The sequence below is a fragment of the Sciurus carolinensis genome, chromosome 10 (genome assembly GCF_902686445.1).
Source record: "Sciurus carolinensis chromosome 10, mSciCar1.2, whole genome shotgun sequence".
Classification (NCBI taxonomy): Eukaryota; Metazoa; Chordata; class Mammalia; order Rodentia; family Sciuridae; genus Sciurus; species Sciurus carolinensis.
The window spans coordinates 138,705,898-138,733,317 of record NC_062222.1 but is presented as its reverse complement, the minus strand read 5'-3'; the positions used below and the strand labels follow the sequence as shown (position 1 = coordinate 138,733,317).

Below are 27,420 nucleotides of genomic sequence, written 5' to 3'. Positions count from 1 at the left end.
ATAGAGAATCTCAGAAGGGGAGAGTCCTGTCTCTTTAATAGGGCTAAACCTAATTATTAACTGAGTAACTGGCAACACTTGATTTAGTGTAGGTGGATTTCCTAATAGTTTATTTAGTTGTAACTTCCTGGTGATCTCTAACCTTTTTGCCACCGATTGTTGTTCCACCTTAGCTATAACCCTGGCCCATGTGTGACTGTGCTTTGGTAACTCTCCTGCCAGGTATTCAAGACCAACTTGGTTAAAATTGATCTTGTCTCTATCCACTGTTAAGAATCAGCTGAGATTCCTCAGGGGGCCACTCTTGGGAACTTGTGAGAAGCCTCTTAGATTCTCCAGTGCCATCTGCTAGTGGCTAGGATACAGGTCAAGGTCTTGCTAACCATGTTTGGCTTTCCTTGGAAGCAGTAGGGACATTCATTTCCCTTTCCAGTGACCCTCTTCTTTGCAGAACGTGCACTGGTGGCTTCCCTTTTTCTAGGGTCTCGTGGTCCCCCTAATCGGGAGGTCATGTGGCCAGAGTCGTAAAGCCCTTAGAGAAGTCCCATCGTTTCCTGGGTTTGAGCTGACCTCAGAAGGAAGAGCCATTGGCCAGAGCCTTGGCCCTTTTTATCTTTAGCCTCTTAAGTTTTAGTTTCAATCATCTAGCAGGCCAGTTTTACCAATCTTAAAGTAGGAGTACTAGGTTTTAACTTTAATGTCTTTAATTTCACAGTTATTTATCCTTTCCATTTAATAGGGGTTAGTATTATACTGGAAGTCCATCTTATATTTTGTATAGCCTATAATGGTGACTCATTGTCTCAAATTAACTCAGGTTATTATGTTAGAAGTTATACGTCTGTAAAGGGCTAACAGACAATAGTTATAAAGTTTAAAAGGAAATGAAAAATGAAATTAACAAGAGTAAAAACATATTTAGTTTGTATAATAGCTATGAACCAATGAACATAATTTTTATAATCTCAAATTTTTACTTAGCTATATATATTTCCTATTTATTTTAAGATCACAGTAATTCTTATAACAAAAATCTATCTTTTGAACTTAACTTCAAATGACCTTGAGCATTTATCCTAACATGGAATAAGGTAAGAGGCAGAGTCTTGACAAATCTTACGTAAGGCATTTTATTTCTGAAACTGATCTTTACCTCTTTCTCAAATATTATTTTACAAAATTTTCATATATCCTTTCCTGAGACTATATTCATCAGTTATATCAGAAACATGAATCAAACGCCTTTTGTGGGAAAGTGGCAAAATGTCCTCACATCCCATATTGTCGACTTTGAAACAAATTGGGCTCTCCTTAATCCCTTTCAAAAATGCATTCAAGTTCCCATTTCAGTGAAAGAGTAACACAAAATTTTATAACTTATGACAGATTGTTTTTACCTAATCACATAAATAAATTTCCAACTAATTTGTTACTTTTGTACAAGTCTGTAAGAGACCACTGTTACAGAAAACTTTAGTTTGGAGGACACCAGCTTGGTAAAGTACTCTCCTAGACCATATATTTTAAAGACATGTATCCTCTGAGGACATGAATACACCTAATACACAAAGAAGCCAGTAACAGCATCGTAATTACACTGATGTCCTTATATTAACCAAGTTTAAGAGAAATTTAGAATTCATAGTATCATGTAATAATCTAAGATAACAGTTGTTTGTTTAACAAGAGTTGTACAAAGCTTAATCCTCTTAAAATTAGTTCCTCTAAGTACTAAAACCCAACATACACAGGAAATCATCTTGATGGGTAAGAGCAGACCAGTGTTTTAAGAAACCCTTGTTATTTCAACACGTAGAGAATTAAATTTTGGTTTATATCAGTACATTAATATTTGACCTCTAAAAACTTCAATTGACTGTAATATAGCCAACTTAATCACACACAAACTTTTTGAGATTCATCCTCCACAACCTTATGTAGACATTCTGCATACTATTTCTCTTCTCTTTCATCTTGGACATCAGCACAAGAATATTACTTGACTAGGCAAAACACCCTCTCATCAAGAACATCTCCTTTACCTTCTGATTTTCCTTACCAAAAAATATATTTCCATACTTATAACTTTCCTTTATCTTTTCTAGTTTTAGATTCTTTCTTAAATTTATATTTGCAACAGTCCTTATAACTGCTATCTATGCATTTAATTCACACAACAAATTTCATCCTAGGAGAGGGATCAGATAATCTAGTATATGCAAAACCCTTCCTTAGTCTTTTTCTCCCAGTTTGCAGTCGAGGGGTTGGAGCACAGGATGCCTCTGAGCCTGATCTGTCTCCCTTATCTTCATCATAATGCCATCAACTTCGAGTTCCCCACTGTCACTTGTGCCCAGATTCTCCTTTTGGACCATTTTCTTATACTAGGCATGTTGATAATCAATGAAGGAGGCCCCAGTGAGGGGATCTGCAGTTGCCTGGGCCAGGCTGAGGACCATGCTGGGACTGCCCGCTCCGCGTGCAAAGGGTCACCTCTGGTAACCCTCTCTTCTGGTGTCCTGCTGTCCTTGCATATCAGAGGCAGTGCCTCTTGGCACCTTGAGCAGACTGTTCAGACTCCTTATCATGTCTCCACATAAATACCTGTGCATATAGAATCTTCTATATGCTTTACCCCTGACAGACCAACTCCAACTGTAAGATTGCACAATTATCCAGAAAACCATTTAAAGGCCAGCTAGTGCTACAGTGAAACATCTTTCTCTTTAACAGGCCCATGCTATAGGTGGCCCATTCAGCCAAGATTTTCGTAAGAGCCTCTTGGTAAGATCAATGTCATATGGCCCACATCCCAAAGGGCCAGTAACAGAAATGAAAAACAGATGAGAGAGGATTGCCAAAACCAGGCTGACAGGCGAGAACCTTTAAAACAGACAAACTTGAACCTATGCGTTTTTTCCTTAGCTTGGACAGTGAAGGACACAGGGCAGGTGAGGAGTGGGGCCTCTGCAGCTGGCTCAGCCTCCTCTTCCCCCTCACTGCAGGCTTCCTTCCCAGGGTCAGAAGTCCGGGACTGTTGACCTAGGGGCCTAAAGTTTGAGTCAAAATCCTGAAGACTTCTTAGGTCCAAATAAAAAAACAGTATTTTATCATCCTTTGAGGGCTTCCCCCACTCCTTTAATCCTTGTATGTAGAACATACATGAAAGTAGAATTTTAACCCTTAATCATTGTGTTTTTAGTGAAGACCAGGAACAAAGCAATCTTAAACAGTCTTTCCATTGATCAACAATTTAAAAAACACATTTATAATGTTAACCCCATTTATTTTAAACCTGATTTACCCATTTTTAACTTAGGTTACTCATAAAAACCAAGTTTAGTTAACATTTTAAGCCATCCTTTTCTGTTAAAGAAAAATCCTAGAAGCAATGGACTTTATACTTTAAACATTTTATAGAAAACAACACCCTTCTTGACTGATCATCTAGAAGAGAAAAGTGTGTGTTTGTAATTTTAAAGACCTTTAAAAAAAAATCATCTCTTTAGCCATTTTAGTTCCTGTGAACTAAAAGGTATGTGGATCCATTTTTTGAACTTTATGAGTACTCTTCATATGCCAGTTTTTGGTACCATGTACATGATACACAGAATACACAGGTATGCACGTGTATACATGAAAATTAGCAGAAAACAAAGGTTTTATAGCTTTTTGCCAGATATGACTTCCACAGGTCAGATACAAAAGAGCTCTACTGTCAGATTTAACCCTGTAAAGATTAAAACAGAGCCTGTGAAACTGGGAATAGAGTTCATTGGTCATGGTGGATGCTGAGGTCAAAGTCCAGCTGGCCTTCTGTCCTACCTGGAGTCAGATTTACTCCCATCATCACCACTGTCTGTTTTCCTTCCTAGGGCTCTTTAAAGGAGATGGCTTGCTTTCTTTAGTGTATTTCAGAGTTAACCCTTGAACAACTGGCCTCTGAGTAAAGACAGCAGAAAGGAAAACAGGGCAATAAATTTCAGTTACACAAAACAAGACTAGGGAAAAGGTGAATATATCATAAAAAAAATGAGCTTAGAAGAAGACAAAGACCAAAAAATGACATGCCGCAATACTCTAGAGAGGGTGCGCATAGAACAACTTATCAGACAGAGTGCACTTTGGATCAGCTAGAATCAGCCCAGATATTTAATGAATATGGAAGCCCATGAAGTCCTCTTAGGACTTTTAAGAATAAGAACATTTGCACATTTGGGATCTTTCCAGTTTTCTTCCTTGTGCCCATCTGGATGAAGAGAAAGCCATTTAGGGAGGGACTTCCTGAAAGAACAACCCGAGAGAACAATCTTGTATGTCCCCCAGTGGCTTGGATTGAAAGTGACATCTTTTTTTTTACTTTCTCTCCCACCCAGTGTCAGTGTCCCAAGACAGACGTGGGGAGGAGGTGGGTCACACAAAACACACACCTGGCCCAGTCCTTCAAGGAAGCCTAGCTGTGTCTTCACTGAAGGCATACCCATGTAAACCCTGGGCCTGATCCCAGGTTCCATTACAGGACATGAATCACTGTTTCGCCATACAAAGTCACCACCGAACCACATGTTAGTGCTCACTCAGACTCCATCACACACGCTGTGGAGCCACAAATAGTTTCACACTCACACACACACTCAGAAATTTTAAAACACACTCTCCCCCTTTTAGAGTTCCCTATACTGATGACTGCCTTTCGGGAGTCCCTGCTACTGATGGTCTCCTTGTAGGGGCCGTGGGAGGTGATAAAGCTCCCCTCTGTGCTGCACACAGGCCTGGCTGAGGTCTCACATCCTGGGATGGTGATGGTGCAGGTATTGGTCCAGTTCCCCTGGGAGTCCAGTTGCAGTCGTTGCTTGTGGAGGTACAGGTTCCCGAGGCAAAGGAGATCCCAAATATCAGGTGGCACCATCTCATTTGATTTGAGGGGCACCGTACACTCCAGCGTAAGTGGCCAGCAGCACACAATTGTCGCTTCCTGGACAGGGAACCAAAACGTCGTAGGAGACAGACTTGTGGAGAAGCAGCAAGCAGCACTCAGGAGGAGGAGAACTCCAAACTTCATTCTACATAAGCGGGCCCAGAGGGGATCAGACTCCAAATTCTGAGCACCCATCACCAGTTTTTCACAACATTTATAGGCTCTCTAGTGTCATACATTTTCTAGTCTAAAAGATATGTTGTTGTGCATGGGGGGTTCAAGTGAGAACCATAGAGTGTGATAAGGGGAAGAACTGTCTTCTCTCTAGCCTTGGGCCTGTACTGTCCACCGGAGCATTACACTTCAGAGGCACTTACACTTCCAAGGAAAGTAGTGAGATCCTAGGGGAAGTCATTTACCATCCAAAAGGTAGGAGTGGAAGATGCTGATCAGGTTCCCTGAAGACTAGCTGACTAGACAGGGGAGGGGAACTCTCCCTTTCCCAGGCACTAATTTTCTAACAGTGTTCTTAGTTTATTTTGCATCCAGGCTTGGCTTAGTTACCCACTACAAGGGCATGGTGGAATGTACCTGTAATCCCAGCTACTGGGGAGGCTGAGGCAGGAGGGTCACAAGTTCAAGGCCATCCTGGGCAACCAAGACCCTGTAGCAAAATGTAAAAATCAGAAGACCTGGGGATGTGGCTCAGTGGTAGTGTTTGCCTAGCGTGAGGGAGTCCCTGGGTTCTGTCCCAATATTGCAGAAACCAAAGGAACCATAGGATATGTTCACAACTGAAATGGCCTTACATCTCAGGTTCTGTTGCTGAGCTTTACTAGAGAAGATTATCACAGAGAAAACAGGTTTTTGTGTGTGTGTCTGTGTTGTGTCCTAAGAATTTCAGGTGTATATAAACCTTTTCTTTGTTTAAATTAGGTTTGTGCCTGTCAAGTAAGAGCTACAGGAAAAATGTATGCCTGCAAAAAACTAGAAAAAAAAAGAATAAAAAAGAGGAAAGGTGAAGCTATGGCTCTGAATGAAAAAAGAATCCTGGAGAAAGTGCACAGTAGATTTGTAGTGAGTATCTTCTTGAGGGAGTGCTGGAGATGCTGAGGTGCCACAGAAGTCACACACTGCTGGGAAGTGGCTCCACGGCAGACTTCACCAGGGATGTGCCCCTGAACCTGGCGAGCGAGCCAGCACACCTGGGTGGGCAGTCCACCTCCCTTTATCCCCTTTTTCGAGGTTGCAGTCTACGCAATTGGCTCATTTTAAAATTGGGGCCGGCAAAGGGAAGGGCTATAATTCAAATGACTACAGTTGGATCTTAGGTTCCAACATTCTCCAAGCGAGCCACCGAACTTTCTGTTTCTCATCCTTTGTATTGTATTGCAGCACTGTTGCCACAGACCTGCTGTTCACTGCTCTTCAAGCCCTGCAGTCATGCACTGGGCTTCTTAGTTGAGTTTACTTGGGCCTTTGCTGTCTGGTGGTGGGAAGTTTTGTCTTCAGTAGCAGTCCTCTTCCTTGCTCAGATCCTGCAGAGTGGGGTTGATCTTGCTGCCAGCTGTGTCTTGATCAGTCTGCCACCATCCATCCCACTCTCAGCCCCCCTTCACTTTCGTACAGAGGGTTATTGTCCCTCAGTTACCTTGGCGTTTTCTGGTGGCATGCCCTCTCCTTCCTTGAATGACCTCCAGTTGAGCTGCTCTGGCCCAGGTAGGGGCTGGTGACGTGGAGATGTGCTGAAGGTACTTTCTCTAGCCCTTCTCCCATGTGGCCTCCTCTGTGGACTCTTTTCCCTCTCTTTGCTTTTTACACCTGGTGTGTTATTGCTAGACCCTCACTAGCATACCCCAGTCCCATCGAGCCTGGAGTTGCACCTTTGCGGTTGCAGGTGAGACTTGACCACAGGCAGGCTGGAATCAGAAGGTGCCTCCAGGCTTCAGCTTGTGCTGTCGTGTGGTGTCCAAGGCTTGGTTCCTCCACCTACTGACACATTTCCTGCAGCATTTAGTATGAAAGCTAGTGAAAGGGAAAGTATGAATCATAACTTCTAAAATGACTTCTAATATTAGAGTTATTTCCTCAGAGTTATTTCTTAGCACCAAAGTCAGCTGTTTGGCGCTGGGGACAAATGCCTTCATAGCCTGCTTCTGAATTTAGTGCACATGTGTATTTGTGTACATGGTATGTCAGTCTCTTATGCAGTTACCTGAAAATCTTTAATAAAATGGGCTCTTCTTTGAGTTGCTTTAAACACATTTGTGTGACTGAAACCAGAGTTTTGAGATGAGACCAGATTCCCCACTTTGCAAATTCCTTCTGTGTTCCTTTCTTGCAAATATGAAGAATAAAATCCAGGGACAGTAACAGAAGGGAAGAGTTAACAGAGTAGGACTTAATTAAGTGAGAAGAGAGAGAACTCCTGCCATGCAGAAAGGGGGCCTGACAGCAGGAAAGCTCATTTTGGTGTGCTAGCTTCAGGGCTTGTATGGTTTGGGAGTATGAGCATTGGTCAGAATCTATGTTAAACAGGCATTGAAAAAGTCTCAGGGTCATCGCTGTGTCTTTTAGCCTGAGGTTTCAGCCTTCCTCTGGCTCCACTGGGGTTCACTCCTATCTTCTATTTTGTCCCACCTTTCTAGAACAAAGGAGTTGGTTGGAGTGTTCCCACAGGTGAGCATAATGGTCTTTTACATGTGAAGAAAACTTTGATGTGTCACAGAAGAGATGTCCCAGGAGTTCCCAGAGGAGAGGGAGAACTCAACTCAGGACCATGTGGTTCTTGTTGGAAAAGAACATCAGCACGAGCCAGAAAGTCACAGGCAGAGGTTCACCTAGTAAGTTAGATCCACCTTCAAGGGAGAGTGCAGGCTGTCTCGGAGTGAGCAGCAGCCCTGGCGGGACTGGAGTCCAGGAGTGGAGAGGCTGTGTCAGAGGCCTGACTGGATTCAGGGTGAAGCTGCACAACTGGGCGCCTGTTTTACCAGCATTTGGATATTTCCCCTCATTTTCCAAGGGCATGGGCCAAGGGTATGTTGCTTAAGATTTACAGCTGTTTTCTACATCTCAATGACTGTGGGTATTTCCTTTAGATTCAGTTTTCTCTCTCTCTCTCTTTTTTTTATCCTAAATCCCTATCTCAGATGGTGCTCATTAATATTTCTAAGGGTTAGCCTCCTGGTGTGGTCTCTTCCTTTGAATAAGACCTTAATTGGGGCCGATTGCCTGACCTTTTCTAATTGGATTCTTAGCCATACAGGCTTTGTGGTTAGAAGGCATTTTCCTTACCTCCCTGAATTCTGGGATCTGATCTCTGAAAAGGGTCACAAAAGTCTCCCCTTCAGGGTAACTTGCCTTCCTCTTATTGACATTATTTCTGGTCATTTCTACTGCAGTTAACAGGTAGTTTACTGAGGAATGTGACATACCTGTCCACTTAAACCAAGCAGGGCTGTAGATAAATTGCCTTTTGGAAAAGAAAGCATGCGGGGGTCAGCATAGTAGGACCATCTTATAAAATGATTCCCTTAACCTTTCTTCTGTTCCCACCACTCACATCTGTTTGCCCCTTATCATAACTACCTTGAAACATAGAAATCGCAAATCTAGTTTTATGAAGGGACATAGTAATAGTCCAGTTTATTCCACTTAACAATTTGGTTTCTGTAGTATTGGCTTTCCCAAGGAACCTAGAAATATTTCCCACCAGCCTTACTCGGATTACGAAGATTGATTACACAGAATGTGGGAAGGCGGGGCACAGTGCAATTGTTCTTGCACAGGGAGGTGGTAACTTGCATGCTGAATGCAGGCACTGCAGAAGTTTCGTGCTGGTGCTCAGACCACGAGAACACAGCATACCATCCAGGTGTCCTTGAAGCTTTGCCACTTCCTTATTCATACCTAGAAATTTCTCTGCTTTCGATGCAGAGCTGCTGCAATAAGACCTTTGAGAAGTATGGGTCCAAGAGGCATATGGTACATGGTACCCATTTCTCCAAAGCATGTCGTAGTTTGGTGTTCTAATTAGAAATCCAGCACAGATAATTGGAATACTGCTAGCAAATAAACCAAGTCACCAACGACTGAGCAGTCTTTTTGTGTTTTATTTTTATGACACTGCTCTTTAGGTTGGTTTAGCCTATACTTACGAAACCAGAGATACCTTGTGTTTGGTGCTAACCATCATGAATGGAGGGGATCTGAAATTCCACATTTACAACCTGGGCAATCCTGGCTTTGATGAGCAGAGAGCTGTTTTCTATGCTGCAGAGGTGTGCTGTGGCCTGGAAGATTTACAGAAGGAAAGGATTGTATACAGGTAAGAATGGTGTAACCCGATGGAGCCTGCGGGCTTTGAAGCCTATTCCTTGCAGGCCCCGGGCTTCTCCCAGCTCACATTGGCTGCTGGGAGTCCCTGGATGGCAGTTTTCAGGGGTGGTCCCTTACACTGGGGAAACGTTGCCAGTCAGAGGTGCACTTGGTTTTCTTTTTAGGTTCTCTTTAATCTCTAATAAATTGTCTTTTGAAGCGGAAGTTTGTTTTTTACTAAGCTGATCTGATAAAGATGGTGCTGCCTCTGTAAGCATGAGACAGTCCATCTCATCTGGGATATTTTGACAGTGCTGATAATGTCACAGGACTGGGGCCTTCCAGGAAACTGAGGCAGCATGAAGGCTTTCCTTCAAGCTCCAGTTCTTGTGATCAGGTCAGAAAGATTTCAGCCATAGCATTCAGAGTAACAGGCATGAGTGTATTGAAGGGACTGGGAAGGGAAAGGGCGTGCTCTCCAGGGAGAGGGGTCATGTGCCTCACCTGCGAAGATTCCAGAGTCCCACTCAGGTCTGCCTCGTGACTTATGCCTGAGCAGGATGACGTTAGACTCAAGTCCCCACTGCCATGGCAACTCTAGGTCCCTTTGGCTCATGTTGACCAATTCTTTTGAATTCTTAACCATAAGTTATTACACAGATTTCATGGTTAGCAGGAATATTCTTCCTGCTCTCCCAGAGTCTGGGATCTGATCTCTGAAGAGTCATGAAAGTCCCCCCTTCAGGGTAACTTGGTTTCCTCTTATGGATAGTATTTCAGGCCTGCATTTCTTCTGTAGGTAACAGGTAGTTCCCTGAGGAATGTGACGTAGCCTGTCCACTTCAGCCGGACAGGGCTGCAGGTAATTGCTTCTTGGAAAAGAGAGCATGTGGGGGTTACACAGTGGGCCCAGTGTTTAGAATTTTCCCCTTCACCTCTTGTTCCCACCACTTGGATCTGTCTCATATCAGTAAGGGCATGCACTTTGTCTGAAGGAAATAGCACAATTAAATGTCTGTAAATAACATTTTACTTTTTAATTTAAGAATTCAACAAAGGATATCAAATTAAGTTTAATAGTTAGAATTATTTTAGTGTAATCCGTATATTTAGTTTTAGGAAACACCTCCACCTCTCCTTGAAAAGCTGGGGCCCTCAACTTTGAGTCTCTGTGTGGTCACTCTTCATGGACATGTTCCTTCATTTCCTTTTGTGGGTCATCTACCTAGTATGTGGAAATCATTCCCTAGTAAGAATTTCTAACCTTGGTCTTTTTCCTAAATCCCAGAGGGGTCTGTGTATCTCTTGCCCTCGTCCTCCCTACTAGTTGGCCACCAGCTCACTCCTGAATATCTCACATGTTCTGTTTTGTGGAGTGACTGACTCAGTTCATGTCTTCCTTAGGTTGAGAGCCTGGCAGAGACTTTAACTGGTGTCCCCGATGCCCGTCTTGCCCTACTGCCTGCTCTAGAGACCCTGATCTTGCTGCATTGTCCTCTGGTGTGGGATCCTGGGCACCTCCCTTGTAAGCCAGGCTTTCGTGACCCTTTATGGTGAGGTTCCCCACATACTTTGCCAGCTCCATGTCCTGCTGCCCCATGATTCTCCTCTGTCCTTGTCATTGTGAGCACACTAGCAGTTCCCAGAACTTTTGGGGTGTCCTCACATCTCTGCACCTTGGCAGTGCTGTTCCTCCATGGATGCCTTCTTCCCTGCAGCCCCTCTTCTTGTCAGTGTGTAGAACCCCTCTCACCCTCCCCATGTTAGCCTAACGACCTCCCTCCTTCCTGGCTGCACATGTGCCCCGCCTCCATTGTAGTCTGGACAGCATCCACTCCACAGCTGTTCAGACCAGATTGTGTGCTTTTTGGAACCCTGATCTTGTTCATCCTGTTCAGATGGAGCTTTGGCTTTTGTTCTTTACCCTACAACTTCTATAGCCAAGCTAAATCTCTCCCAGCATGGGACACCAGGGTGGCAGTGGGGCCAACGCAGCCTCACCTTGGGTCATTGAGCCCCAGGGGCAGATCACCACTGTGACCATGATTTCTCTAGAGACAGGTGGTTGCTTTGTTGCCGTTACTTAGAAGTAGAGTCTACTCTCTGGACGTGGTGCACACCTGTAATCCCAGAGGCCTAGGAGATTGAGGCAGGAGGATTGAAAGTTGGAGCCCAGAAACAGTACAAATGCAAGGGCCAGGTTGTAACTTAGTGATAGAATGCTCACTTGCCATTTGTGAGGCCCTGCGTTCCATCTCCAGCACTCTGAAGAGCAAGCAGTAGACTGTTGGCATCATTGCAGGGGCAGCCCGGAGGACCGCTGGTTCCTGCATTACTCATGGAGTAAGTCAGGTTCACAGGCGACTACAGTTAGGACTCCTGTACTTGCCTGCAATCTTCACGTGAATTCAGATTGACTAGAAGATGCTCACTCCCCTCATCCTCTGACCTCTGGCCGTGCAGCTGAGAGGCTGGCTTGTGGCACTCCATAGGGACTGGACCTCTCGCCCTTCTTGCTCAGCATGTCCTGCCTTGAGTGCTGTCCAGAGTTGGTGACCATGGCTGACAGCTCCTACTGGTGCTTCCTTTTTGTTGAAAGACTCTTAGCACCACCTGCATGCCTCAAGGGAAAAGTTTTTTGTGTCTTCTTTCCTGTTTTCAGACATTGCCATCTGACCATTTTTTAAAATCAAACCATGTGACAGAGGTGAACTTCCTTTCTGCAGAGACAGTGCAGTTTTAGGTTTAATTTTTCAGACTGAGGTCAAAAAAGAGAAGGACCTTTGGAGGAGGCACCCTGTGGCAGGACTCCGAGTAGTCCTTGCGGTCAGCATCGAGATCCTGGGAGGCCGCCTCGCCTCCCCTTTCCTGGAGGAGAGACTGCATGGGCGTCGGGAGGCTGCCCAGGGAGGTACCTTAAAGCTCAGTCTCCCAAGGAAACCTCGGGGCTGGTGCCACGGCACAGTTCAGGAGCCTGCCAGGGGAGCCCTTCTCTTTGGGGGCAATTACATGGAATAGGTTCCTGAAAATCTCTCAGGAAGGTCCTGCTTTAAATGAGGCCCCACAGCAGCAGAAGCGTTGCCCTACTAGGAGAGAGTACCCTTGAGAGGCGTCCTGGAGAAAGCAGGCAAGCAGAGGGCAGGAGGGAGAAGCCAGCAGCACTTGGGCTGGCCCTGCCCTAGGCTGTGCGTTTTGCCTCTGTGTTCTGTTTGGAGGAAGGGTTAGGAAGTGCGTAAAGCCGGAGTGTCACAGGGCCTGTACTGAAAATAGCATTGTCCCGGGTGCTTCCTCTGCTCTCCACAGTCATTTCGTGTTGGTTCAGATAGAAGGCTGAGACAGCAAGTCACCCAAGGGTTGCCTGGCTCAGCGAAGTCCAGGAACACTGACTGGAGGCTGCTGTAACACTTGCCGGGGACAAGCGGGGGCAGAGGGAAGAGCAGGCTCCCATCCGACAGGCCTGCTGTGTCAGTGCACAGGTTCTACACGTCGCAGGCTGGAGTGGTTTGTGTCCTGTCCTTGATCTAAAATATTTGATGAGGAAAGAAAACAAACAAATGAAAAACAAACAAGCAAAAAGAAAGAAAGAAAAGAAAAGAAAGGAAGGAAGAAAGAAAAGAAAAGAAAGGAAGGAAGAAAGAAAGAAAAAAAGCAAATGAAATAAAGTGAAGAGTTCTGAGGGAAGACCAGTGACCTACTTCTCAGTGCCAAACAGCTCTCAATCTAAAAGTCAACCTGTCATTTACAACAAACACAAGTACAAAGCAGACGTGTGTGTGTGTGTGTGTGTGTGTGTGTGTGTGTGTCTAGTGAAGCACGTCACTCTCCCCATCTTTGCTGACATTCCTGTTGCCTGCTTATAATGCCAAAGTCTAAAAGGACCAGCATTTTGTCAGGGAAGTCCAAGGCTGTTAGTAACTGGTTGAAGAATAGCAGCCTTCTTTATGTTCTTCAGCCTTTCTGCGAGGGTGAGGTTTGATAGTGTAATGTCTCTTAAAAGTTGTATGAATTATTTTTTATTACTGTTACAATATACACACACATGCATATGGCAAAAGGGCTATGAAATTTTTTTATTGAAAAATTGTTATTTATTTAACAGAAAACTTCCGAATTAATATAAAGAAATGACAATAACTTGTATACACACTAATTCAAAACATTTTCACTAAGCACCAAGTAGAACAGTTCCCTATCTTTTCACCAAAAACATCTTTATCATTGAAAGACTGCTTCAAACTTAGTTTATTTAGGATTTTAATCAAGAAATCTAAAGCTGCCCATCAGAGCTTCTAATTAGCATAAGATGACCAGGTTAAACCCTTATGAGTAAAAAATAACTTTTAAGTTTCCACCTATACATTCCAACCAAGGGAATATGCTAGCCTCAGGCTGATCAACACAGGTCACAGGTCCACAAAACAAATATCATCCTTAAAGCGCACAAACAAAATGAGTAATATATATATATACACACACACACATACATATACACACAATGTGAGAACAAAGTATTATGTAAAATACATGTTGTGTATATTCAGCGCCTAATAGGAGTAATGCGTATTTCCCATGAGCATACAATGCAGCAAGGGGCACAGAAACAAATACCATACCCTAACCCACAAGTCAGTGGAAGGAATGAAAGTCCTGTGCCTTGGAATGGAGTGGAGGCTTCTCGACCAGGTGGCACCCAGGCCAGACCAGGAATAAGAGTGGATATCAAAGCATGTGGGGAAGGATCTTCCTTGTCAGAGAGGACAAAAGAGCCACAGACCTACTGACTACTCAGAGGACAGTGGAGTGTCTGTACTGGCTGAAGGGATGTAATCTAAGAAAAGATACAACAGAGAACAGAAAACCTCCTCCAACAAGGGGCAAATACCCTCCCCAGAGGAGTAGCGAGCTCTCTATGGAGGTGAAGGAGCCGAGGATCACTCTGCAGGTCACCTCCGCCCCAAGGCCCTAGTCCCTGGCAATCAAATTCATGAGCAAGAATCTTCCTTCATGTAAACTGACTTTTCTTCACCAAAAAGTAAAACAAAAACACAAGCAAACAACACAAAATTCAGAAGAAAAAGAATCAGACCAAGCTTTGACCCCTCGTACTTCACCTGTGTCCCAGCTGTCCTGCTAGAGACTGGGTCTGCTTGTTACTCATGCTGGTTAACTACTGCAAGGCATCTAGCATATCATGCTCCTAGTATAGCTCCCCATCAAACAGGCAACACCACACAACACAAACTCACCTAAACAAAAGGCAGCATCAAATTAAGGATCTACTGTGATATTACTACACCAACAGCATATTTTAACCCTTTTTCTGACCCATTTACAAAAAAATTTACAAAATATCTGCGCTACTATGGAAGCATTACAAACACTGCGTTAGATTCCTCTTCTTGAGGTAGTTCAAAGTCTTGAGACAGCAAATTTACATATTTTTCTCTACTATCATGATTGGGTAGTAAATGTTAAAGGACTAAAACCAAACTCCTTCTCCCCTGATTCTGGAGTATTGTAATTTTCCCCCTCAGATAATAACAAACTAACAACTGGAAAAAAGTATATAAAAGTCATATAAAAATTTTAAAAACAAGAAAGAATCTGTGTCATCAAAGTAAGTCTAAACTTTGCTACAAACAAAACCAAATCTCACTTGGTTCACCAAGCCATAAGCATTTTATAAACTAATCGAGTAATTAACAGTTCACAAAAATCAGGGAAATTTTTAGGTGGAAACAAAATTAACACCAACTCATCCCCTGGCAAATAATTCTTCTAAAATGTCACCTCCACACAGAGAGGTTTGGTGAAACTGTCTTCAAGAGGCTACCTTGTAGGCCAGACTCCTCTCAGGTCTGCTTCAGAGGTGCAGGGATATTGGCAGAAGCCTGCTCCAGGTAGGCCAGGGAGCACTGAGGGACTTCAACTGGCTTTTTGTCCTGCACATTGATGTCCTCCAGCTCCTGCTGCCAGTGCCTTAGCTTTGTCAAATGCTTCTGCACCAGCGCATCTTTCTGCTGCAATTCATTCCTTAGTTCTGAGACGTCCTCTTTGATAACTTGCTCTGGTTTCTGGACAGACAACTGCAATCTTTTCTGTAGAAAGAAGCATTCTGTCTGTCTTGCAATGTCTAGAAACTTCTGGATACACTGATCAACACCAGTTCAAATTTCTTCTTGATCGGTTCCATTGACATAATCCTGACTCACGAGAGAAGCAAAGCAAGCCTCGAATGACGACTCCAACTCGTCCACCAAGATGCTGCTAGAAGTTCTTGGGGTGCCAGGCGCGAAGCCTGGCCCGGGAGTCCCGGCGGGGGTGGCGGCGGCCCCGGAGGCTGCCCGGAGAACATACCGCCCAGCAGAGCCGCCATGTTTAGGATGGCAGGCCGCGGCCCACTCGGCTATGAAGAATTGACTTTTTAAAGTGTTTTCAACTTTATTGCGTAGTCTAGCAATTACAGAAACAAGGAAAACACAAAGAAGGTGATATGTGGGTGTTTTAGTCAGTTTTTTCACTGCTGTGACTAAAAGATCTGATCAGAAAAACTGTAGGGGAGGAGCAGTTTATTTTGGGGCTCATGGTTTCAGAGGTCTTAGTCCAGAGACAGCAGACTCCATTCCTCAGGGCTCAAGGTGAGGCAGAACATCATGGGGGAAGAGTGTAGCAGAGGGAAGCAGAGAGTCTCCACTTGTCAGATACAGATATACACCCCAAAGCCAGACCCCAGTTCCCACCTCCTCCAGCCACACCCACCACCTCATTTACCACTCAGTTAATCCCTATCAGGGGATTAATTCACTGATTGGGTTAAGACTTTTATAACCCAAGCTGGGGTTGTGGCTCAGTGGCAGAGTGCCTGCCTAGCACATGTAAGGCACTGGGTTTGATCCTTAGCACCACATAAATAAATAAAATAAAGGTATTGTGCCCATCTACAACTAAGAACAAAAAACTAAAAAAAAAAAAAAAGGCTCTTATAGCCCAATCATTTAATCCTGCGAACCTTCTTGCATTTTTTCACATGTGACCTTTTGGGGGATACCTCATATCTAAACCATAACAGGGGGCAAAAGCCCTGAGATGTCCATGTTGGTTTCCCATGGCCTGTGTCTGTGGCATCCAGACTCCACCTCCACACTACTTCAGTAACTACATGGTGTCCTCAGTTATACCTTTCCTTTCAAAAGTGGGATGTAGCCAGGCGCAGTGGTACACGGGCTGAGGCAGGATCGCAGGTTCACAGGGCTCAGCAAGGCCCTAAGCAACTTAGTGGGAGTCTCAAAATAAAACATAAAAAAGACTGGGAATGGGGCTGGGGTCGTGGCTCAGTGGTTAAGCCACATACCAATCCCTGTACCAAAAAAAGAAAAAAAAAAAAAGAAGCGAATGTTGCACATCCTGTTATCCCTTAGCGCCCTCTTTTGCCCAGTAGGCATAAGCAGGATATGTCCAGAGGTCAGGGCACTTGCTCAGGGTGTTGCTGGTAGGAACAGGAGTTGGATTTGGATAGAGATTTGCCCAACTCTAAAAGCTATACAGGCTTTTTGCTACACCGTACTACTTCTTAGGAATAAGGCCCAGGGGCTAGGCTGTAGCTCAATTGTAGAGCACTTGACTGGTGCATGTGGGGCACTGGGTTCGATCCTCGGGGCCACATAAAAATAAACAAATAAAATAAAGATATTATGTCTGTCTACAATTAAAAATATTTTTAAAAAAGAAAGAAAGAATAAGGCCTGGACAGGGGATGTAGTTCAGTTGGAAGAGTGCTTACCTTGCATGTACCGGGCCCTGGGTTCAATCCCCAGCACCACCAAAAAAAAAAGAAAAAAAGAGTAAGGCCCATGTCACTGGGCATGGTGGTGCACGTGTGCAGCCCAGCCGCTGGGAAGCTGAGACAGGTGGGTCGCTTGAGCTGGAGAGTTTGAGGCCAGGCTGTGCAGCATAGTAAGACCCCATCTCAGAAGTGAAGGAGAAGAATGTGGCTCATAGTAATAACAACAAACATCTTCTGTCTGTGCTGTCCCGGTGCTGTGTAGAGGGCTTGGTGTGCATCGCGGCCCTGGCGCTCCAAGTGTTCCATGAGCCCTCCTTGCCATTCGCAGTGGGGAGTGTTGCTTAGCATCCCTGTTGTACAGATGAGGAAGACGAGGCTCAGACACTTCTCCAGGAGTGACTATCAGGGTAGGTCCCAACCTAGGCGACATGCTGCCTCAGGTTAAATTTGAAGCTTTACAGAATGATGTTGACAAGGTTTTAGAAGAAGGATAGGACATGAAATTTCTTTAAAAATCTTTTTTTTTTTTTTGTGGTGGTGGGGGGCGACCAGGGATTGAGCCCAGGTACACTTAACCACTGAGCCATATCCAAAGCTCTTTTTTATATTTTATTTAGAGACAGGGTCGTGCTGAGTTGCTAAGAGCTTCTGAACTCACATCCTCCTACCTCAGCCTCCCAAGTTGCTAGGATTACAAGCATGCACTCACTGCACCTGGCTCTAAAAAAATCTTAAATCCTACCTAGTTTAATATTATAGGCTAGGGGATTCTAAGAGCATACATAGAATTTAAAATCTTGGACCAACAGTTATTGTTTACTCCGTTTTTTTCTTAAGTAGTTATTTTAATCATTAAGTCAATTATTTTCCTTTATGGAAAATAAAAGTTCTAAGCCAGGACTTTATTAAGATGTATGTTTACAATGTCGACTTTATTTATGTTCTCTTTTGCAAATAAATCCATGGACTTAAGTGATTGTGCAATCCAGATTGTGGATTTATTAAATGCTGAAATGTATTTCACTTGTCCTAAAGGATTCTTTTAATGATCTTGTAGTGTATTCGGACCAGGAGATTTTTTGACACTACACTTAAAAATCACAGTATCTTTCATTAGTTCTAAGTAGGTGCAGACCCCTAACCCTTTTTAGTTCTTACAAAAGTGAGGAATGATTGACAGCTACTTTTTTTTTTTTTTTTTTTTTTTTTTGCAGCACTAGGAATTGAACCCAGGGGTGCTGTACCACTGAGCTATATTCCCAGCCTCCCCACCCTTTTTATTTTTTATTTTGAGACAGGAGCTTGCTAAGTTGCCCAGGCTGGCCATAAACTTGTGATCCTCTTACTTTAGCCTCACGAATAGCTGGAATTACAGGAGTCAGTCTGGCTGACAGACAGCTTTTTTGAAGACTTAAGAAACAACTTGATGTTTTAAGAGAGTAGCGTGCAATGAGACCAATACAAAAAAATTTGACTGACTTTTGGGAAGGATTTTGGAGTTTTTAAGACACAACATTATGTAAAAACCTAAGCTTCCTACCTTGCACCCTCTGGGGAGGCAGGACTCAGTCTATGTCCTCAGGAGAAGTGGTGGCTTATTGTGATGTCTCGTGGCCCTGGGTTCTGCATGTCTCCAGCTTGTTCCTGGGAGCTGTTGAGGTCGTGGACTCCCCGGTACCTGGATGCACCTGCCATCACCCTCTCCTGTGAGATGGAGCTGGCTGGCACACACAGGCTTAGACAGCGTTTGTTAATGCTGACCAGAGCAGAGATGAAGCAGTTAGGCTTGTAGCAGATGGCCTCTTTGTTTCTGCGTATTGCTGTATTTGGAGCAGTCCACCCACCCTGATGTGAACAGCTGCTGGAGATGGTCAAAGTATCCTCCAGTATCATCTCAGAGCACTTTTGCACACCTCATCTTCCCAGCAGTCTCCTGAGGTGAGGGTCACTCCAGCAACAGAGAGGAGCGATCTGAGGGCGTGGCACTCAAGGGTTGAGTGTCCTTTCTTTCTCTGTAACAGGAAAAATCTGAACTCTGCTGGCAGTTTCATTGGAATGGTTTGGGTTTTTTTGTTTTGGAAATTTGACTTTTTAAATAAGGTTCATGAGATTTTTGTCCATTTGGAATGCTATAGTTGGAAATAATTAAGTGAAAATGTTGTTAGAAATTTTACTGAGGAAATGGATATTTAACTGTGCATCGGATTTCTTTTTCTTTTAAATGAATTGTGGATTGAAAAGCACATGACCTCTTTCACAGGCAAGAGGGCAAGGATTTGGTGTGTAGGAGAGTTAGGGATGGGGGGCCCATTTGGACCTATCAGTTTTTCAGTAGTGAGTTGATTTTATAGGCCATTAGGCATACAGATGGCTGCTGTCACATAGGGTTATCTGTAGCTGGAAGGTTTATTCATTAATTCAAGAAGCAGACTGGGTCCACATGTCTACCGGGTCCTGAGCTGTCTACTAGGGTACACTCTGGGGATTAAGACAGACACCATTCTTGCCCTCAGGAGGCTCATAATCTAGTGATGGAGAAGAGCTGTCAACACAGTCAACTCATGTATGAAGGGTGGGCTCATTTACTTTTCTACCCTTTCTGAAACTTTGCAAACCAATTTAAAGAAAGAATGGCAGATTTCAATATTTATAAGAACTGTTAGATAGTATACTGACCACATTCTTCCAAATTGGAAATTTCTTCTTCTTGCTCTCTAGTTGGGTAAACATATGCAGGCTGTACATCTCTAATCTGAAAATCAGAAATGCTCCCAAATCAAACTGCTTTGAGCCCGGACAGGACTCTACAAGTGGGAGATCCTACTCCTGACCTGCGATGAAGTTCTCTGCACTGCCACACCCTGCCTCCAAACTGGGAGGCAAACTGAGTACATCACCAGCCTGGAGAAACCAAGTGGCTGAGAGAAGGTCAAGAAGCGGAGCTGTGCGGCCTAAAGCGGTGGCACTTATTACTAGCACACATTTCACCTACAGGGCGTGGAGTGGCAAGTAGGAGTCAGGGTGGCTTTGGAGCCTATCCGAGCTTGTCATTTAGCATCTGGGAGACCTACTAAACTTGGTGACACCCCCAGAGTAGCTCCTTGTGTGCAGCTACTCTGCTGAACTTTGTTAAGGATTGCTGGAGACGGTGCATGTAAAATAAACAAGTCTTGGCACTTAGTAAAAGTTAGCTGGTGTTATTACTACAGTTTGAGGATCTCTTAACTGAAGTGTAGGAGCAGATGCATTTCAGGGCTTGGGGCATTTCAGATTTCAGATTTTTGGATTAGGGATGCTCAACTTGTACTACATTATTTTGACACCCACTCCCATTCACTCACACATATACATGCATACACAATATTGAGTGTAAAGCCTGGAAGAATCAAGGAAGCTATAGCAGTTTTGTGTCAAGGAGGCTTACTTAGTGTTTAGTAACATTTAGTGGGATTATTGAAAATATAGAAAATAATAAAACAAAACTGTTCATCACCTCCTCACCCAAATAATAAAGGGGTAAGTGCACCCAACTAGAAAAACAACCAACAGGGCCCGCCCCTGCCCCTCTGTCCTGGGTGTCCTCCTAGAAGGTGTTTGGGGCTATCGGCAGGATACTCACACCTGCTAGCTACTGTGCTGCAACACCTCTCATGTGCGGAGCATGTGCCTTCATAGTGGCCGTGATGCTGCCAGGCACTTGCTCCTATTCCGAGATGTTTTTCTCCACTTCTCCTCCATCTGCTTCCCTTGTTGCTGTGGCCTTGTTTCTAGGCTCACTGCCCACTTTGCTCACTTTGGACTATCTCCTGAACTCTGGAGATGCCCACAGAGTGATGGCAATGCTTAATGAACCTGGATTGTTGCAACAGAGTCAAGTGTGAAGTCAAGAGTCAAATATAAATCCTTTAAGATAATTTTTTCTCTCAAAGTGAAAAAGTAGTTTGAGATATTGCACTTAAGATATTTTAGTCTTTGGGGGGCTGGGGTTGTGCCTCAGTGGCAGAGCACTTGCCTAGCACATGTGAGGCACTGGGTTTGATTCTCAGCACCACATAAAAATAAGTAAATAAAATAAAGGTCCATCAACAATTAAAAAAAAAAAAGATATTTTAGTCTTTGGGCTGGGAGTATAGTTCAGTGGTAGAGCATTTGCTTAGCATGCACAAAGCCCTGTGTTCAGTCCCAGCATTGGGAGAAAAGAGAGATGTTAGTTTCCATATGATCTAAGCTGTTAGAAGTTTGTGGCACCCTCCACCCTGCGAACAACAGTAGCTGCGGTTAGTGATGGCTTCCGCCTGCCAAGCCCGATTTCCTCTGAACCCTGCAGAGCCCCTGTCAGGCAGGGCACGTCACGACCCCTCCATCTTACAGGCGAGGAGGCAACGGCCACATAGCTGAGAGGTGGCAGAGGTGAAATCTGAATCCTCGAGGGTCTGAGTCCTAGATCAAAGTCTTCCAGTGTGGGACATTTTCGGTTGTCGAAATTTTAAAACACATTAATAACAAAAATGCATTAATAGTTTACTAATAATAAAAGATTGTATCAAATTGATTAAGAACTGATGACTTTACTGGGTTGTGTACCTAATCACCAAAAAGTCTTCAAATCTACTGATGTGCAAAGCAGTTCACTGACACTGTCATCATGTGTAAGTTGTTTGCTGTGATGGATTTTATAGTATTGTTACCCATAGATGTCACTAAAACCTGTGTGAAGGGTGGATTTACTTGGTGCTGTTGTGGTTATTTCTGCTCAGCACACAGGAATCAGTGTGGACGTCTAAATAATCCAGCCTTTTGTAGGGTGCAGTGGTGCACACCTTTAATCCCAGTGGCCCAGGAGGCTGAGTTCAAAGCCCACCTCAGCAACTTAGCAAGACCTTAAGCAACTTAGTGAGACCCTGTCTCAAAATAAAATATAAAAAGGCTGGGCATGTGGCTCAGAGGTTACGTGCCCTGGATTCAATGCCTGGTTCCAAAATAAATAAACAAATAATTGAGCCTTTTGCTGTTGTTTCTTCCCTTCTAGAGACCTGAAGCCGGAGAACATCCTCCTGGATGACCATGGTAAGTGAGCAAGCCTTGCACCTGGCATAGATTTGTTAGAGGACTCGATACAGAAGTTGGCGTGGACTTAGCCTGTTGATTCAGAATGGAAACCAGCTCCTGGCAGGTGTTCTTAAAACAAATGTAGTGTAGAGAACCTTGTCATTCCCTGTATACTAGTGGAGACCGTCAGATTTTCGGCTTGTAATTGAGCCTGTGAAGCAAATGAAAGTGAGAGTAAGAACCTTGCCCTCTCCTTTCTGGCTGTGGATCCACGTCTTGCTGTATTTCTCAGGTGTCTATTTTCATGCCCCACACATTAGCCTGCTGCCTTGTACTGTCCTCTTGTCACGCAGCACATGTCCCAGAGTGGGGCGTGGATGACTGTGTAGGGACCCTGTGCAAGTGGATAGGGAGTGGCCCTTTGGAACTGCCCTTGTTGGCATCATGGGTGCTCCTCAGATTCTGGTTCCCTGGGAGATGAGTGTGCCTAGAACCAAGAACGGTCCCTACTGCTCGGGGCCAGTTGTACTCACACATGACTCCAGATGCATTGCTGGGATGGAACTTTTCTCCAGTGACTTTTCTTGGCTAAGAAGTTGCTTAGAGGGCAGGGGCTGTGGCTCAGTAGTAGAGCGCTTGCCTAGCATGTGTGAAGGGTCCAATTCTCAGCACTGCATATAAATAAATAAAATCAACAACTAAAAAATATTTTTAAAAAAAGAAGTTGCTTAGAGTCTACTAGAGGACATAAGACAAAGCCAGAGTGACTGCTGCAGAAGAGAAAACAGGTGTCTGAGGCAGAGGGTCCCAAAGACAAACATGGGACCCTTTTAATGCTTAGCCTCCTGTGTACAGTGCTTTCTGCTTGTTATCTAATATATGCCTGAAACACCCACCCTGTGAAGAAGGAAGGTACCAGAATTCTCATTTTATGGCAAGCCATGCTAAGATTTGGAAAGTCACTTGCCCACAGTTGTGCACAGGTCTTGGCCTGTGGTTGGTACTTGTGCCACACTGCTGACCCAAGGTGACCCTGAAGCTGCCATGAGGAGGGAGGGAGGACACTGGTGCGGGAAGCGAGTGGTCTCTCAGAGTGCTGGCTGTTGGGGAGGAGTAAGGAGACAGTGTCCTGGGCTGCCTTTTACATGCAAAAGAGGAAGCAGCACTGAGGAAGCTGCAGGACGCGGGAGAGCAGGCATGCCTGGCAGCGGCTCCTGCGTAAGGAGCAAGGTTTCCTGGGTGGCCCCTCCCCTCCAGAACTTCATCCCAGGGACTTGAGCTGACTCGTCCTTCCCGAATCTAATCTCTGACACGGCAAGTCCTTCTGCTGTGCTTGGGTCTGCCCTTCCTGGGCCCTGAGCTGCTGGGGCCAGCCAGCTGTTTTGTTTCTCTCGGGAATCACAGACCTCTGCTGTCTGACCAGATTTTGTTACTTTATTGAAAGGCAAGATTTTAATCAGTTGTTCCTTCTTGGCCAGAAGCAGAAGCTTTGGCATTCTTAATTTTAGTATATTCTGATTTGTTAATTATTTTTCCATTATATTTAGTGATTTTTGTGTTTTGCTTAAATCTTTGTCTACTCCTACACCATGAAATTTTTCTGCATTTTCTATTAAGAACAGGATTGTCTTATCTTTTCCATTTACTTATCTGGAATTGGTTTTGTGTCTGATGTGGCTTAGCAATGAAGGCACTTTTTTATGTGTGTGATCATTTGGCCCAGCACTGTTCATTGAAGAGGTCATCTGTTCTTGGCAGCTGTGGAGTCCATTTTGTCAGAAATCACATGTCTTTGCGTGGTAGGCTCTGCCTGTATGTAGATCTGGAGTCTGTTCTCTTGCTTGCGCTTTTGTTTACCCCTGGGCCCATCCCACAGTTCTAAGCCACTGAAGCTCTAGCAAGTCTGCATTTGGATTCTGTTGAGTTCTCCAGCATCACAGACCTTCAAGATTGCCTTTGGTAGTCTTGGACCTTTTCATTTTCATATAAATTTTGATAAGTAGCTTGATAATTAAAGCCATATTGTGCTGAGAATTTGGTTAGGGTTGTTTTGCATCTATAGAATAATCACCACAGAATTGACCTCTTAACAATATTGGATCAATTTATGAATGTTGTGTATAGTTCTATGTATTGAGGTCTCCTTTAATTTTTCTCAATATTGCTTTGTAGTTTTCATTGTAATATCTTACACATTTTGTTATTTGACAGTTTTTAATGGTATTGTTTTTAAATTTTCATCTTTTATTTGCCTGTTGCTAGTATTTAGAAGCAGTTTCCCCTGTGGTTTACATTTCATATTAATGTGGTACATTTGTTAAATGATGAACCAATATTGGTACATTATAGTTTACCAGAGTACATTCTTTACATTAGGACTCATTCTCTGTATTGTACATTCTGTGGGTTTTGGCAGATGTATATGACGTGTGCCTATCATATTGAGTGGTTCATTGCCCTAAAAATCTTGTGTTTCACCTATTCTTTCCTCCTTCTCCTGCCCCATCCTCTGGCAAGCACTCATCTTCTTACCCTCTCTGAAGTTTGCCTTTTTCAGAACGTCAGAGTTGGACTCATACAGTATGGAGCCTTTTCAGGCTGCTTTCCCTTGCTTAGTAATATGTAAGTTTCCTCCACATCCTTTTGTAACTTGACACCTTACTTAGTGCTCAATAATATCTCACTGTCTGAATGTACCTCCATGTGTTTATTCATTCTCCTACTGAAGGACATTTTGCTTGTTTCCACGTTTTGGCAATTATGAATGAAGCTGCTACAAATACACATGTACAGGTTTTGTGGGGACGTAAGTTTTCAGTTCACTTGAACAAACACTTAAGGATCGGATTGCTGGATTTACAAGCATGGAGCAGTGCTTTAAATACCAACTCAGAGCTGGATTTATATGCTTAGTTTTGTAAAAAGAACTGCCAACCTATCCTCCAAAATGTTGGTACGATTTCTCTTTCCTACCAGCAGTGAAAAAGAGTCCCTGTTGCTCCACATCTTCGCCAGCAATTGGTGCTTCAGCATTTTGGATTTTTATCATTCTAGTAGTGTGTAGTGGTATGTTACTATTTAAATTTGCTGTTCTCTGATTACATGATGCTTAACATCCGTGTATCTGCAGTGTCTGTTCAGATCTTTTGCCCATCTTATTTTTTTGCAGTGCTGGGGATTGAACCCAGGGCCTTGTGCTTGCAAGGCAAGCACTCTACTGACTGAGCTATCTCCCCAGCCCCTTGCCCATCTTTTAACTGGAGTTCTGTTTTCTTGTTGCTGAGTTTAAGATGCTTTTTGCATATTTTGAAGCCATTCCTTTATCAGATGCATATTTTACAAAGGTTTTTTCCTAGTCTCTGACTTATCTTCCCTTTTCTTACTTGAATCTTTCACAAGGAAGTTAAGTATGCATGTGTGTAGGTATTTATGCCAAGGATTGAACCCAGGACCTTGTGTATGCTCATGAGCACACACTCTGCCACTGAGCTTCAGCTTCTTTTGGATCCTCCTACATATAACATCATGACATCTGCAGAGGGGTTTATGTCTGCCTTTCCAATTCTTATTTCTCTTTCTTTTTCCCACCCTGTGATACAGGGTAGGACTTTTAGTATAGTGTTGAATAGAAGTAGTCTGTGGGGCAATATTTCAACATGTCGCCATTAAGATTGAATTTGTTGTAGTATTTTTGTAGAAATACTTTATCAGATTTAAGAAGTGTCCTTTTTAAATATCATGAATGGAAAAAATAATGAATGGTAGTTAAATGTTGACAGTGCTTTTTATGATCTTTTCCATTGTCGTAGTCAATACACCAGTTAATTTCCAAATGTGGAACGGGCCTTTCATTGCTGACATAACTCCCCTGGGGCATGCTGCCGTCCTTTGCAGAGGTTGCTGCATTGACCTGGAGTTTTAAGGAGGGGATCAGTTCTACTTTTGTGGTTCCCCAGGCCCGCTACATTTGTCTCTCCAGTGTCCCTCGAACTCCAGAGTCCCTGCTGCTGGTTCTTCCCAGCAGCAGCCCCTTGGCCTCGCCTGGGTTCTCGGCCTCTCGCTGCTGCTAGCCTGGGGAGGTTGCAGTTCAGGCTGCGGAGGTCTCAGTGAAGGCCTGCTTTGTGCAGTGTGTGGGAACCGCTGCCACGTGTACCTCCCCTCTGTAGTCTCTCACTCTGGAGGCCAAGGACATCCAGACCACACTACCACCATGGCTCACTGGTGCCTTCAAAGTATGAATGTCATCTGTGGGGTCTCCCAGTGTGGCTAGCAGTAGTGCCAGCTTGCCCCAAGCTAGAGCAGAGGATCATTTGTGCCCTTGTGTGACGCATGGAGCAAGCTGTGGTTCGGAAAAATTTTCTTGTGATAGTTCCTGGGCAAATCATGTGTGAGAACCTCCCTTCATGGTTTCCTTAACTCCAACTCTGTTTTGTCAGAATTTGACACAAGTGACTCCATTTAATTCTGACAACTTACATAAAGTCCTAATCCCAGGAGTGCAGAATGTGACTGTGTTTGGAGATGGGGCATTTACACAGGTAATGAAGTAGAATGAGCTCATGGGGGTGCTGAGATGTAGCTCAGTGGTAGAGCACTTGCCAGCCCTGGGCTCAATCCCCTTCTCCACAATCAGTCCATAAAATGAGGGAGTTAGGGTGGGCCCAAGTCCAGTTACAGGTGTCCTTATAAAAATGTTTTCCATAATTTGTTATTTTCATGGGAATTCAGTAAATGTTTATCTCCTCTTTGCCCAAGGCATTCACATACTGTATGGTTCTTTGAATGAAGTGCCCTAATTGTGTTTATTGTTTCCCTGACTCTATTCCATTTGTTCTCTAGAAAAAAACTCCTTATCATTCATCCATATCCATGTATATAAGCCTCCTGGTCTGGTACTATGACAGAAAGTATTTACCATTTTGTAGTTACTCTAATAGTCATTTTATTTTCATATATGTACCTGGTAAGTTATATGAAAACAATAAATACAGTGTTTTTATCTTATCTGGTGGTTGTCTATGATTAAAGGACTTCCCAGGCATAAACCTAATTTCCTGTTGCTAGTGAAACTGAATGCACTGTATGGAATTTTATTAAATATGAAAAGGTTAAATGTAATTTTAGATTTAAAGATTTCAGAGTTTAAAATGCTATTTTTTCATCCATGGCTTTTAAGACAATTTTTTCCCAGTTGTTGCTATTATTAACACAGCATTGCTTCTCCCTGTGATCTGTGTATCATGTTTGAACACACACAGGACACATCCGGATTTCAGATCTTGGTTTAGCCCTGCAGATCCCAGAAGGGGAGATGGTTCGAGGAAGAGTTGGAACTGTTGGCTACATGGGTATG

The 27,420-nt window shown here is 43.8% G+C and overlaps 1 protein-coding gene and 1 pseudogene across 20 annotated transcripts in view; one reads left to right on the top strand and one right to left on the bottom strand.

Moving 5' to 3' along the window:
* The window catches only part of Grk4 (G protein-coupled receptor kinase 4), a 115,183-nt gene that overhangs the window by 64,039 nt on the left and 23,724 nt on the right, over positions 1–27,420 (top strand). For 19 of the 20 annotated variants that reach the window (XR_007110574.1, XR_007110571.1, XR_007110575.1 and 16 more), the window contains 4 exons: positions 5,855–5,995; positions 9,055–9,245; positions 22,048–22,085; positions 27,326–27,415. Coding sequence is in view for 14 of the 20 variants with exons in the window: in XM_047567220.1 (XP_047423176.1) it covers positions 5,855–5,995; positions 9,055–9,245; positions 22,048–22,085; positions 27,326–27,415 (460 nt within the window). In the remaining 6 variants the exon portion in view is untranslated. The remainder of the gene's footprint in view (positions 1–5,854; positions 5,996–9,054; positions 9,246–22,047; positions 22,086–27,325; positions 27,416–27,420) is intronic. The other variant, XM_047567224.1, reaches the window with a different exon arrangement.
* On the bottom strand, positions 15,088–15,611 carry LOC124994903 (mediator of RNA polymerase II transcription subunit 28-like; annotated as a pseudogene).